The sequence below is a fragment of the Oryctolagus cuniculus genome, chromosome 14 (genome assembly GCF_051225735.1).
Source record: "Oryctolagus cuniculus isolate XC-2025 breed Fujian yellow rabbit chromosome 14, ASM5122573v1, whole genome shotgun sequence".
Lineage (NCBI taxonomy): Eukaryota > Metazoa > Chordata > Mammalia > Lagomorpha > Leporidae > Oryctolagus > Oryctolagus cuniculus.
Window position 1 is genome coordinate 75,528,448 of NC_142880.1, and position 10,594 is coordinate 75,539,041.

Here is a 10,594-nt window from a genome sequence, read left to right on the forward strand (position 1 = left end):
CAGGGCTTTAACCTGCTGCACCACAGCGCTGCCCCTGGCTATATTTTCTAAAGAACAACAATTTTAAACAATATGAACAAGTGTGAAAATAAACTACTTGTATGAATTATAAGTGCGAATATGAACGAGCTACCTAAACTGATGAGAGTGAAAGCAAGTTGACATTTTTACATCTGTAACCTTCAGTCAATCAGCTAGCAACTGAATGAGATGTAATTATTTGGAGTTTCCTCACAGAACCTAGAATGATGGACAGTAGCCCCGAGTAGCTGTTAAATGGCAAAGTTTCCATCTTTAAATAAATTAAATCCAGTAGGAGAAAACAAAACAAAGGATAAAATATGCTCCAAGTTCAATAATTCAGTGCTATGTGAAAAAACCATTTATTTAGTGACTTAGAAACTGTTATTTCAAGCCTTAGATCCACAGTTAATTTATAATAATACCAAAAGAAGTATTTACCTTTTGTTGTTGCTGAAGCAAAGAGAGGCTTTAAAAAAAAGAAAAAAACCCTGTGTATTGGGCTAATATACAGGGAGTCTGCCTTCTAGGAAGCTCAGAAGAGTAGACTGAAGTTGTAAGGAAAAGAAAATTATCCTAGCCCCTCGTTTGGCTAGGAGCAGCTTATCTGCAGCAGAAAATTCAGTTGAAGAACCAGACCTTTAATATTCAGTAACGAATTCTTATTCATCGAATGAGTAGGATTTAAGCAATCAACAGAACCACAAATGGACACAAAGCAGCTGTCTTTTTTTTTTTATTGAACAGTAATGAACTTGTCCTTTTAAAACAAAACCTAACAGCTTATTCAGCTTACATTCAAAGACCTTCCACGCACACATTCACAACTCTGTTGGCAAACGTCAAGAATAAAATATAGGCAAATAGTGAAATAATTCTTAAATAAGTTCTTTACTCCAAATATAATACTTCTGCAAATATTTCCTCACAACATCTAGTACAACCATCCCATTTGTGCTAAGCTTCTCCCAGGCGTACTCCTAATTCTGTTTATCAATCAAATTTGAAGGAAAAAAATATGAAAATAAACTATATTTTAGAGCTGACATGTTTCCTGCTGAAAATTGACTTTTTTTCCAAACCTCCTAAAAAGTTATTTTATACTTTAAATTCAAAATTCATCTAATTCACAGCACTTGCTTTTAAAGAAATTCCCCCATTGCTCATTTTTTTGACATCTTATAAGGTTCTGTTTGTTACTGTTAATATTACTATAATTATTAATAATAACTTTACTGTGTTTCAGATGTCTGAAAAGTTCATTGAGTTACGCCTTTACTGTAATCATGTTGAACAATAATAGGTCCATTTCCCCCAGAGGGTGATACATAAAAGTGTGCAAGATGACTTGTACTATAAAGTTTATAAAAACATAAATATTCACCTTCACACATATCCCCGCCTACTAAGACAACAGCCTATTGAATTAAGGGTGCCTCCTGGGTCTCACTCAGAGGTGGCATTCCGTACAACCATTTATGGAAGCCTCTGTTTGCCCTCTGCCCCCGACCATCCTTCAGATACAGATGACCTGGGAACCACGTTAGCAGCCCTTGGAAATCAACCTCACTTCAAGGCCATTCTCCAGTTCCCACAGGCTTCAAATCCTACTTCTTCAGGGGTTTTCTGGTTGTTTTGTTTTGACTTTTCCAAAAGTTTCTTTTTTAAAAAAGCACAATTAAATTCTATTGAAGCTACTACCACAAGGAAGATCTAAACTTGCACACCCTCCCCAGCCCTACTCCTACCTTTCTTTACTCCTAATTCTTCCTCCATCGTGTCTCATCATGAATGTAGAGCAAGTCAAAGAACCCATGGTCCCATTGTGGTCTGCAGTTTGGACTAGCTTTGGCTGAACAGTCTCCTTGTAAGATGACCTAAATTGCATTTTCAGTTCTTCAGTGTTACTCTACACACACATTTAACAAATCTATAGGCATACAAATATTTCACAAACAAATATCTAAAGGGTGTTCAGTCATATGCATTTAAGGGATTGCAAGTAGCCTACTTTTTTTTTTTTTCTGGGTACACCCTGATTCACACTTGGTCTCCAAAAATTGCATGTCCATATGCTATAATCTAGACGGTTCCTAACATGTTGGCTGTGTGTTGAACAATCATTAAAGTAGAGCCATCTCTCGGAAATTGCTCTCCGGATCAGCGTGGATTTAACCATTTCATTACAGGAGACCGAGCCACATTCTCTTTCACAATTTCTTCTCTCATAGCATTGCCATCTCCAGACGCCATGTCGTGCTCTGCAATGAGATCACGTCCACATGTCTTTAATTCAAAGGGCAAGCACAGTTTTGTTTAGTTTACAAAGGAAATTAAAATGAAACCTTTGATTCAAGATCTCAGGCTAACCTTTTCGCTGCTCTGAATCAATGTGCCCTCTCTCTCTCTAAGATAATACCTTCTTGAATTATTTCTTTTCACAAACCTATGGACCCCCTGACATCCATGCATTTGTCTTTTGTGTTTTTCTGTTTGTGTGTCTTTTCTCATTCTACCACTGGAACTTCAGTTCCATGAAAGCCAGGACTTGGTTTTGTTCACTGCTATATCCCCTCACTTACAACAGTGCCTGGAACACAGTAGGCACTTACGATGCACTCACGGAAGGAGCAAATGCTGTCAGAATGAATTGTTAAGTGAGATTTTTATACTAACTGGTAAAGCTGAGGGATTCACTTTTTGGTGTGACTCCAGAAACCCGAAGTCAGACCAAAGGGTAGAACTTCTGTAAAGATACTTCTTGCTCTAAATACTGGAGAAGTTTGTCATGTTTAGAATTTTGTAAAATGAAATTCTCTGCTTCTACCAGTAGTGAGATACATTCGTTTCAGCAGTGGGCATCGTGAGAGGCAACACTCTAAGCTTAGCACTGCCTGGCAATCCAATGTGCATAAATTCATAAAATATTCCAGGTTCTCATTCTCACTTCTCACCCCCTCCCCCCCCACAAAAAAAGTTTATTTGTGAATTCCCAGTCTTGGGAAGTTCACTACCCTCTAGAAAAAAGGAAATAACAAATGGGACAAAGTAGATCAGAATCTCGCTTTCCAAGAGAGTTGCAGTCAACAAGAGTTGGAAAGTGAAGAAGGATCCTCACACCATCAGGGTGTGGAAGGGACCTCTAAAGTCCCTGTGCTGGAGAACCTTGGAGCCAGCTAACCTCCTCTCAAAGCTGGGCCCAACATTGGAGGGTGAACCAACAGCAAAGGAAGACCTTCCTCTCTGTCTCTCTCTCTCTCACTGTCTACTCTGCCTGTCAAAAAAAAAAAAAAAAAAAAGCTGGGCCCAAGCAGATTTGTGCAGAAGCGGTGTGAAGCCTGCAGCAGGAACGAGGGTCCAAGCCCCCTCCCGTAAACCCCAGCACATAAAGGTGGAAAATCTTATGGAGGTGATACACAACTGGGCAGGGCTGGGGTGCCTGGACAGCCTCTCCACAGTTTTTAGGGTGCTTTCTGTCCATGCTGAACCTGGACAACATTGCACCAATAATCACCCTTTGAAAAGAATTACCTTGGGTAAGAAAAGGAGGAGAGGGGCTGGTGCTGTGGCACAGTGGGTTAACGCCCTGGCCTGAAGCCCTGGCATCCCATATGGGTGTTGGTTCTAGACCCAGCTACTCCACTTCTGATCCAGCTCTCTGCTATGGCCTGGGAAAGCAGTGGAAGATGGCCCAAGTCTTTGGGCCCCTGCACCCACGTGGGAGACCTGGAAGAAGCTCTTGGCTCCTGGCTTCGGATTGGCACAGCTCTGTCCGTTGCGGCCATCTGGGGAGTGAACCATCAGATGGAAGACCTCTCTCTCTTTCTCTGCCTCTCCTTCTCTCTCTGTGTAACTCTGACTTTCAAATAAATAAATAAAAATCTTTAAAAAGAAAGAAAAAGAAAAGGAGAAAGAAGTGCTTTCTCCATGAATTTCTAGTAAGAATCTCAGTCTCTAATTTTGGTACAGAAATATTTTAATGTAATCTACCACATAACAGCCTTATGGCAATACAAGGGAACTTCAAAGGATTCATAGCAAATGGAATTAAAAGCTGAGTTTATCTTAATTAAAAGATAAGTTGAATTGGGTGCAAAAAAAAAAAAAAAAACCGTGAAATCCATGCATACAAGGGCCTTCAAGGAATTCATGGAAAATGCATATTATGAAAAATTGTGCATGGATTTCAAAACAGGTTTTGGCACCAAAATCAACTATCTTTTAATTCCATTTTTTTCAGGTACCTTTCGAAGTACCCTTGTACATCTGCTTCCCAGGCATCTATATGTTAGCCAAGATACCAGCATAATCTACAAGCAAATGAGAGAGCCTAGCAGGCACCAGGAAGAGAGACTGCTCAAGGGTCCTGCGGAGAAGAGGCTAAGAGGTCACCAGCCTGTGTGCACTCAGGAGGGGCACCAGCGAGGCCCCAACCGCGCCTGCTCGCACTGAGCAGTGAGGGCTCCAAAGGCACTCGCATGGCCTCCCTGAACATTCCATCCACAACACCAACATGGACGCACAAAGGATTTGATTCTCCCTGGGTGGGAAAAGGCTTCGGTGCAAACTCAAGTTCTCTTTGGCCTGTGGTTTTAAAAAAGTCAAACAAGACATAAGAAGCCGCAAGTTGTTGAGGCTAGGTATACCAAGACAACAGCCCTCACATCTGAACTCAAAGCAACCTACTCATTCAGAAAATTTCTAGGCCCAGAAAGAAAGTCAGTGGTTGCTGGGAACTAAGGCGATGTGAGGAAGAGGGTAAGTGCTTAGCTGTTCTGAAGTATAATTGGCAGTGATGAAAATATTCTGTAACTAGATAGAGGTGGTGCTTATACAGTGAATGCCACTGAACTGTTTACCTTAGAATAGTTAACTTCATGTTACACTTCATGTTACATGAATTGCATCTTATTAAAAAAAAAATTCAGGTTTTAAAATCCAGTCTTTCACTGGATAGGACAAATAAGTCATAAGCATTTAAAATGTTAATGTCTCATTTCCCAGATCAAAGAGTCATAATAATCCTCACCTCATAGATTTTAAAAATGAAAAGCTTCCTTTTAAATTAATGTTTAAGAGCATGGCCATAATAAAACTGATAATTCACTTAAAAGCACAATATTCCTTTCATTTGAACAAACCAAGTAGCATGCATATGTAAGAAGGAAGTAAAACTGGAAGAATAAGTACATTTGCAGATATTTCACATCCTAATTACTTTGACATGCATAGGGCCAGAAACAAAAGCAAAATAAAATGGATTTGGATTATTAACTGTTTCTATGGTGAGGATATATAATTAATTGATACTAGCAGTTGCTATGGCTACATATTGGGTTATTTTGCCTGCATTTTCTTGTTTGCTTAATCTTTACTTGACAAATAATAGTTGTGTGTATTCAGGGTATAATATGATGATTTAATCTAAGCTTTCATTGCGGAATGATTAAATCCAACTAACTACTCACATGCTTGGATGTGTGTGTGTGTGTGTGTGTGTGTTGTGCGAACATTTAAAATATACTCTGCTTGCATATTTGAAGTATATAATAGGCTATCATTTATCTGAGTCACAGGTCTGTGCAATGGAAGAATAAGGGATACCTGTTGTAATGGGGCTGTTGCTATCTGATCATTTATTCAACAAGATAACCGAATATGTTCTAACACCACCTTATCAGCCATGTGTTCCTCACATTCTAACAACCTATGTGAGAACTAACAGAGAGTAATGAGCTATATGTGAATACTATCACAATTTCACCCATTTCCCAAATTTCAATCACAGATATTATTTCTTACTCTTTCCAAAATCCATAAAAACACATGCTTGGAATTATTCCATTTAAATTCTTCCATTAGTTAAAAAAAAAAAAGAGAGAGAGAAATGTTCTATATTTTCTATCTTGGCTCTTAAACCTAATCCAATAAATTCCTCACAGTACTTTCTGCATGTGAAGTTGGGAGAGAAATAGTTTTGTCTAGTAAATATATAAAACAGATCACTGAAGAATTTAAAGAACTTTATATATCTCCATTGGTTATTTTTTACTACAGTTTTTTTTGTAATCAATCATGTTTATCCTGTAAAAACTGGGAAAACCTTATGAGAAATTGTGATAGATAATTCTCCAAATTGTTAATGGGATCTTTTCAGGAAACAGCAGCAGCCATCAAACTCAACTACCACTCACCTTTCCTGAGTGAGATAAAGGGAAGAAAAGCATTCCATCGACACCGTATTCTACTCAGAGACACTTTTTAAGTCATGACTTGACAATGAGACTACCGTTGCAATATTTGTGACATAATTAATTCTTACCTGAATGAGGAAGGAATCTCCTGTTGGAAGACTTGACTACTGAATACTGGAAGAAGGGAAATTTCAGGCATCTGCCGGTCACCCTGTCACATATGCCTGACTGGCAATTGCAGGTCTGCTTGCATTCCATCCCGAAGGTGCCGTAGGGGCAGTCTGAGGGTAGAGAAGGATTTCGAGAAGGAGCGCATTCGTATGCATAAACCTCCAAACTAGGAGCCCCTATGTGCATAGCTTCAGGCTTTGAACCAACCTCAAGAATTTTGACTACAAAATGAAAACTTATGCTCAAAGACCCAGGCTTTGAAAGTTAGCACTTCTCATCACAAATGTGTGGTCACACATTAACAGCACATAATGGATGCCTCAAACTTAGTGGCATGGTGTTAAGTCTAGTCAAAGCCACACAAAACCAATCTCCTTGGACCATTCTTAATCCTGTTTGTTTGCTGCTTAGATACCAATAGACAGGTTCTCACAAGCTACCTCTGTTATCAGCCCAGGGATAGTGGGAAATTAGACAGACATGTGCATCAGCTTCTCAAAGAGTTTTTAAAATGTGATGCTGTTTTTTTAATCCACTCTACTCATGACAATTTGCTATGTTAAATGTACAGGAAACAGCTTCAAGTTAACCAGGGCTAAGAGAGTTGGCACCCAAGTTCACCACGAAGAAATCACTCCTCAGTCTGCTCCAACCCACATCAAGCTCCCTATCTGCAAAAGGCAGTACAGCTACCTAAGTCCCCAGCTTACTAGCAAAGCCTTCTGCAACTGAACACGCAAGCTGGAGTTTATACACCCTGAGGATTGTATGCCTACCAAGAACTGGATGCTTTTAAAACTTCTTCATTTCTATGCTTAGAATAAAACATACCACTCTAAGATAAAAAGGATAAGATCACTTATTTAAAATCATGGGTTTTATGATAGAATCAGTACCTCAATAAATTAATCAGGTTTTAAAAGCCGGCAGAACAGATATAGAATATTTATTCTCTTGGCACGGAAAATATCCTTGTAAATGTAACATCGCATATGGGTAAAGGAATGAGTTGTGAGGCATCCAAGTCTTCAGCAATCTAATATTCAGTTGAATGAACAAGATAGATATTAGGTTTAAAAGAGACTTAGCATTTTCTCTTTTCAGCACCCTTCAGATTACAGAGTGACCCGTGCTCTCTGCTGGGAAGGAGAGATCCTGAAATAGCCTCTAGCAGAAAAGCATACAGGATTGGGAAAACTACAGCTTTAGCCAAATTCTGTCAGGCTCCTATTGTATCCCCTGATGTACTGAACAATACTAGGTATATAGCAAGTGTCTAATAACTGCATCATGGCCGGCTGATTGTTATCTGGGCAACACAATGGTAAACATCTGAATATTTAGAAAACATCTGGATATTTGTTTATAGCAACATAGAATCTCTCTACCTAGAGGTGCTAAGGCTCACACAGTCTCATTATTCCAAGCAGAGAGAAAAATGTTCAAAACTAGATGCATGAGCCATCTGAAACATGCCAAAAAGTGCAATCTAAATATCCTTTTAAAAATATGTGTCATTGACATCTACCTCAATCATTCATGCTAGTTCATCATTCATAGCTAACTAGAGTGCTAAAGAGTCCAGCTACTTTCCCCCTTATTTCTTTATCCACATAAAATTGCACATTTACACTCACATGTACAAAGGCATTTCTATGCCAAGAGAACAAGCAATCCATGGCATATACTTTCTACCTCCTGAGTATGACTGTGTTAACCACTTCCTCCCTAATTTCCTATTTTCTTGGCTGACAAGCCCTGTAATTTGCAGAAAATACAGATCCTTTTCAGTTGAAAGAAATATATGTTTATGCGTTCAACCAAAGAAAGTATTTCCCCAATATCTACCTCTTGTTCCTTATAAGCAAAAATAAACAAAAATAAAATTTTCTTCACTGTTCAAGAATTTCTTTTCTAACATTTTATACAATTTGCAGACCAAAAGATGATGAATTTGCACATTATTTGTCTAACAGGTAGGACAAGTAATTAAATAAGCTTATACAGGGTATTATCAATAAAAAGAATACAATTATATTAGGTACATAAAATACAAGGATTTTAGAAATTGTCCACTCCTGGACAATTGATGAATGAGTTAATAGCATGTGTGCCTCTTACTAATAGCTCTTACTAATGATTTCATCAGGTCTCTATAGACAGTGTTTTAAAATACCATTCTTCAGATTCTAAACATGTTTAAACTAGAATCACTAAGTTTAAACTGAAATCTATGAATGCTTAACTAGGAACACGTTATTGAACTATAATTGCAACCTAATGAAGCTTTTCTCTAGGTCTCCAAGGCAGCTAATCTCCTTCGCTACAGACTTTCAATTTTTACTTTTTTTCTTTACTGTTATTTTTGCTTGTCTTACACCCTTTGCTATCTTTCTAAGTCACCAAAACCTTTCTAAAGCAGAATGAAGTTTGTTTTATATTTGAGGGTCACTCTTTTAAGCATGTGAGTTATTTTGTTAAAGGACTTAACCCGCCCTGGTCCACCAAGGGCATTAGCATTCATCAGAACTATTTAATCTTGAGAGAGGCCCACCGGCCTTGGACCCTTTCCAGATCAAAGAATCACTAAATCCGGGGCTGGAACCACTCTGGGAGGTTATCTCACAGAGACCTCTGTAATCTCTGCCTGACCGCAGCGGCCAGGGAGTCTAAACCATTCCCAACAGATTACCTGCTGTGTTTCTAAAGTTTTCCAGAAAAGAGGGTGACACCATCTTCCATGGCAACTCTCTTTCGTAAAATCTCCTTTAACATAGCGAGTGAGCTGCCGAGTCTCCCCAGACCCCAAGGCTGGCTAACAGCCCCCTCAGTGAACCCTGGACCCTGGAGGGGAAACAAGGGGGTGGCTCTTTACCTTTGCATATACCAAACTCGTCGCCAAAATCATCCTCCTCACTGTAAAACTGACACCTGAGCCCCGGGCCACACTTCACACCGTCCATGGCCGCGACGGTGCGGTAGCAGGTCTCTCCCAGCCCCGCGGCACACACTCTGCAGCAGCCACAGTCGTCCAGTACTGTCCTCTTGCAGCGCAGGCTGCTCCTGCACTCGCTACTGTCACAACGTTCCGGGCAATCCACCGCGTACTTGACGCTCCAGGCCGTGGCCAGGTGCGCAGGGACCAGGAGCGTGGTCAGCAGCAAGAAGCTCTTCATGTTCCCCGCTTGGCTCCGGCTCGGCTCCCCGCGACGCAGTCTTGGCTGGCGGGAAGCAGCCGTCCAAAGTGGTAGCTGCGCCTCTCTGCCTACACGTTGATGAGTTTTATACACTGGGTTGCCCGCATGCTTCCCCGTCATCAATTTCCTCAACCCAGCGGCAGCGCGCTGTCCTCCTGCCAGGCTCTCTTGTTTTAGTTTATGAAATCCAGGATGAAGGCTGGATTAACACGCTGCTGCCATCCAGGAATTGAAAAGCCCAAGCTGATGTCATCTGTTATGTTTAGATGGTTGTTTTGCATGAGGACTGAGAAACCCGCTCACATCCGTCTCAGGGGCTCAAGGCCGTGTGTGAAGAGGGAGCGAGGAAGGTCGCCCAGCCTCCTTCAGGACAGGAACTGTTCTGACACCGGCATGTCACTCGGGGTGTAGCTTTGTCTCGCAGCCTCTGTGCTCGGGAGGAAAATGGTATCGACATGAATCATCAGGGCCAAAGAAGCTGCTTCTTCTTCAAAAATAATAATAATACACGTTTGGTATTTCCCCTAAATAAATAGCTATATGAGATCACTTGGAAGAAGAAGGGTTACATTGTGCCTTTTCGATACTTAGAAGAAAGAAAATATTTTGACAGGGATTTTTTTTAAGACCCTCTCTTCCTTCCTCCCACCCCTCTTTCTCAAATGTCATTTCTACAGCAATTCATGCCTCATGTATCTAAGTCTATCACGGATACAGCAGTGCACCTAGCAGGAGGTGGAGCTGCAACTGAGAGTTGCCTTTAAAATCAATACCCGAAGCCACACAAGAGGTAAGATCCTGCTGGCAGTGTTTCTGGGTTACTCAGTTCTGGAAAAACTTATCAGTTGGACTTCTCCTGACCCAAAACTCCCTGGGGAGAAGGCTCATCCATCAGATGGTCGCTTGTCCAATGATGGAGTCCATTCGGAGCCCTTCCCCTCGCCTCCTGGCATCTCTCAGGGCCCTTTGCTAAAAGCCGCCAGACAAGGCAGCCAGCCCAAGGAAACACAA

General features: G+C 40.6%; 1 protein-coding gene across 1 annotated transcript; it reads right to left on the reverse strand.

Annotated features, from left to right (window-relative positions):
- Window positions 1-741: 741 nt before the first annotated feature.
- ESM1 (endothelial cell specific molecule 1) lies at window positions 742-9,982 on the reverse strand. The gene is made up of 3 exons (XM_002714031.6): window positions 9,262-9,982; window positions 6,344-6,496; window positions 742-2,282 (listed from the first exon to the last, which is right to left on the reverse strand). The coding sequence occupies exons 1-3, from the start codon at window positions 9,701-9,703 to the stop codon at window positions 2,182-2,184; spliced, it is 696 nt and encodes a 231-aa protein (XP_002714077.4). The 5' UTR covers window positions 9,704-9,982; the 3' UTR covers window positions 742-2,181.
- Between the last annotated feature and the right edge of the window lie 612 nt (window positions 9,983-10,594).

Coding starts and splice junctions, on each gene's coding strand:
- ESM1 (XM_002714031.6), bottom strand. CDS start 9,703: ATGACGGGGAAGCATGCGGGCAACCCAGTGTATAAAACTCATCAACGT. Junction 6,497..9,261: donor CGAGTTTGGTATATGCAAAG/GTAAAGAGCCAC, acceptor CTCTACCCTCAG/ACTGCCCCTACGGCACCTTC. Junction 2,283..6,343: donor GAGATTCCTTCCTCATTCAG/GTAAGAATTAAT, acceptor ATCTCATTGCAG/AGCACGACATGGCGTCTGGA.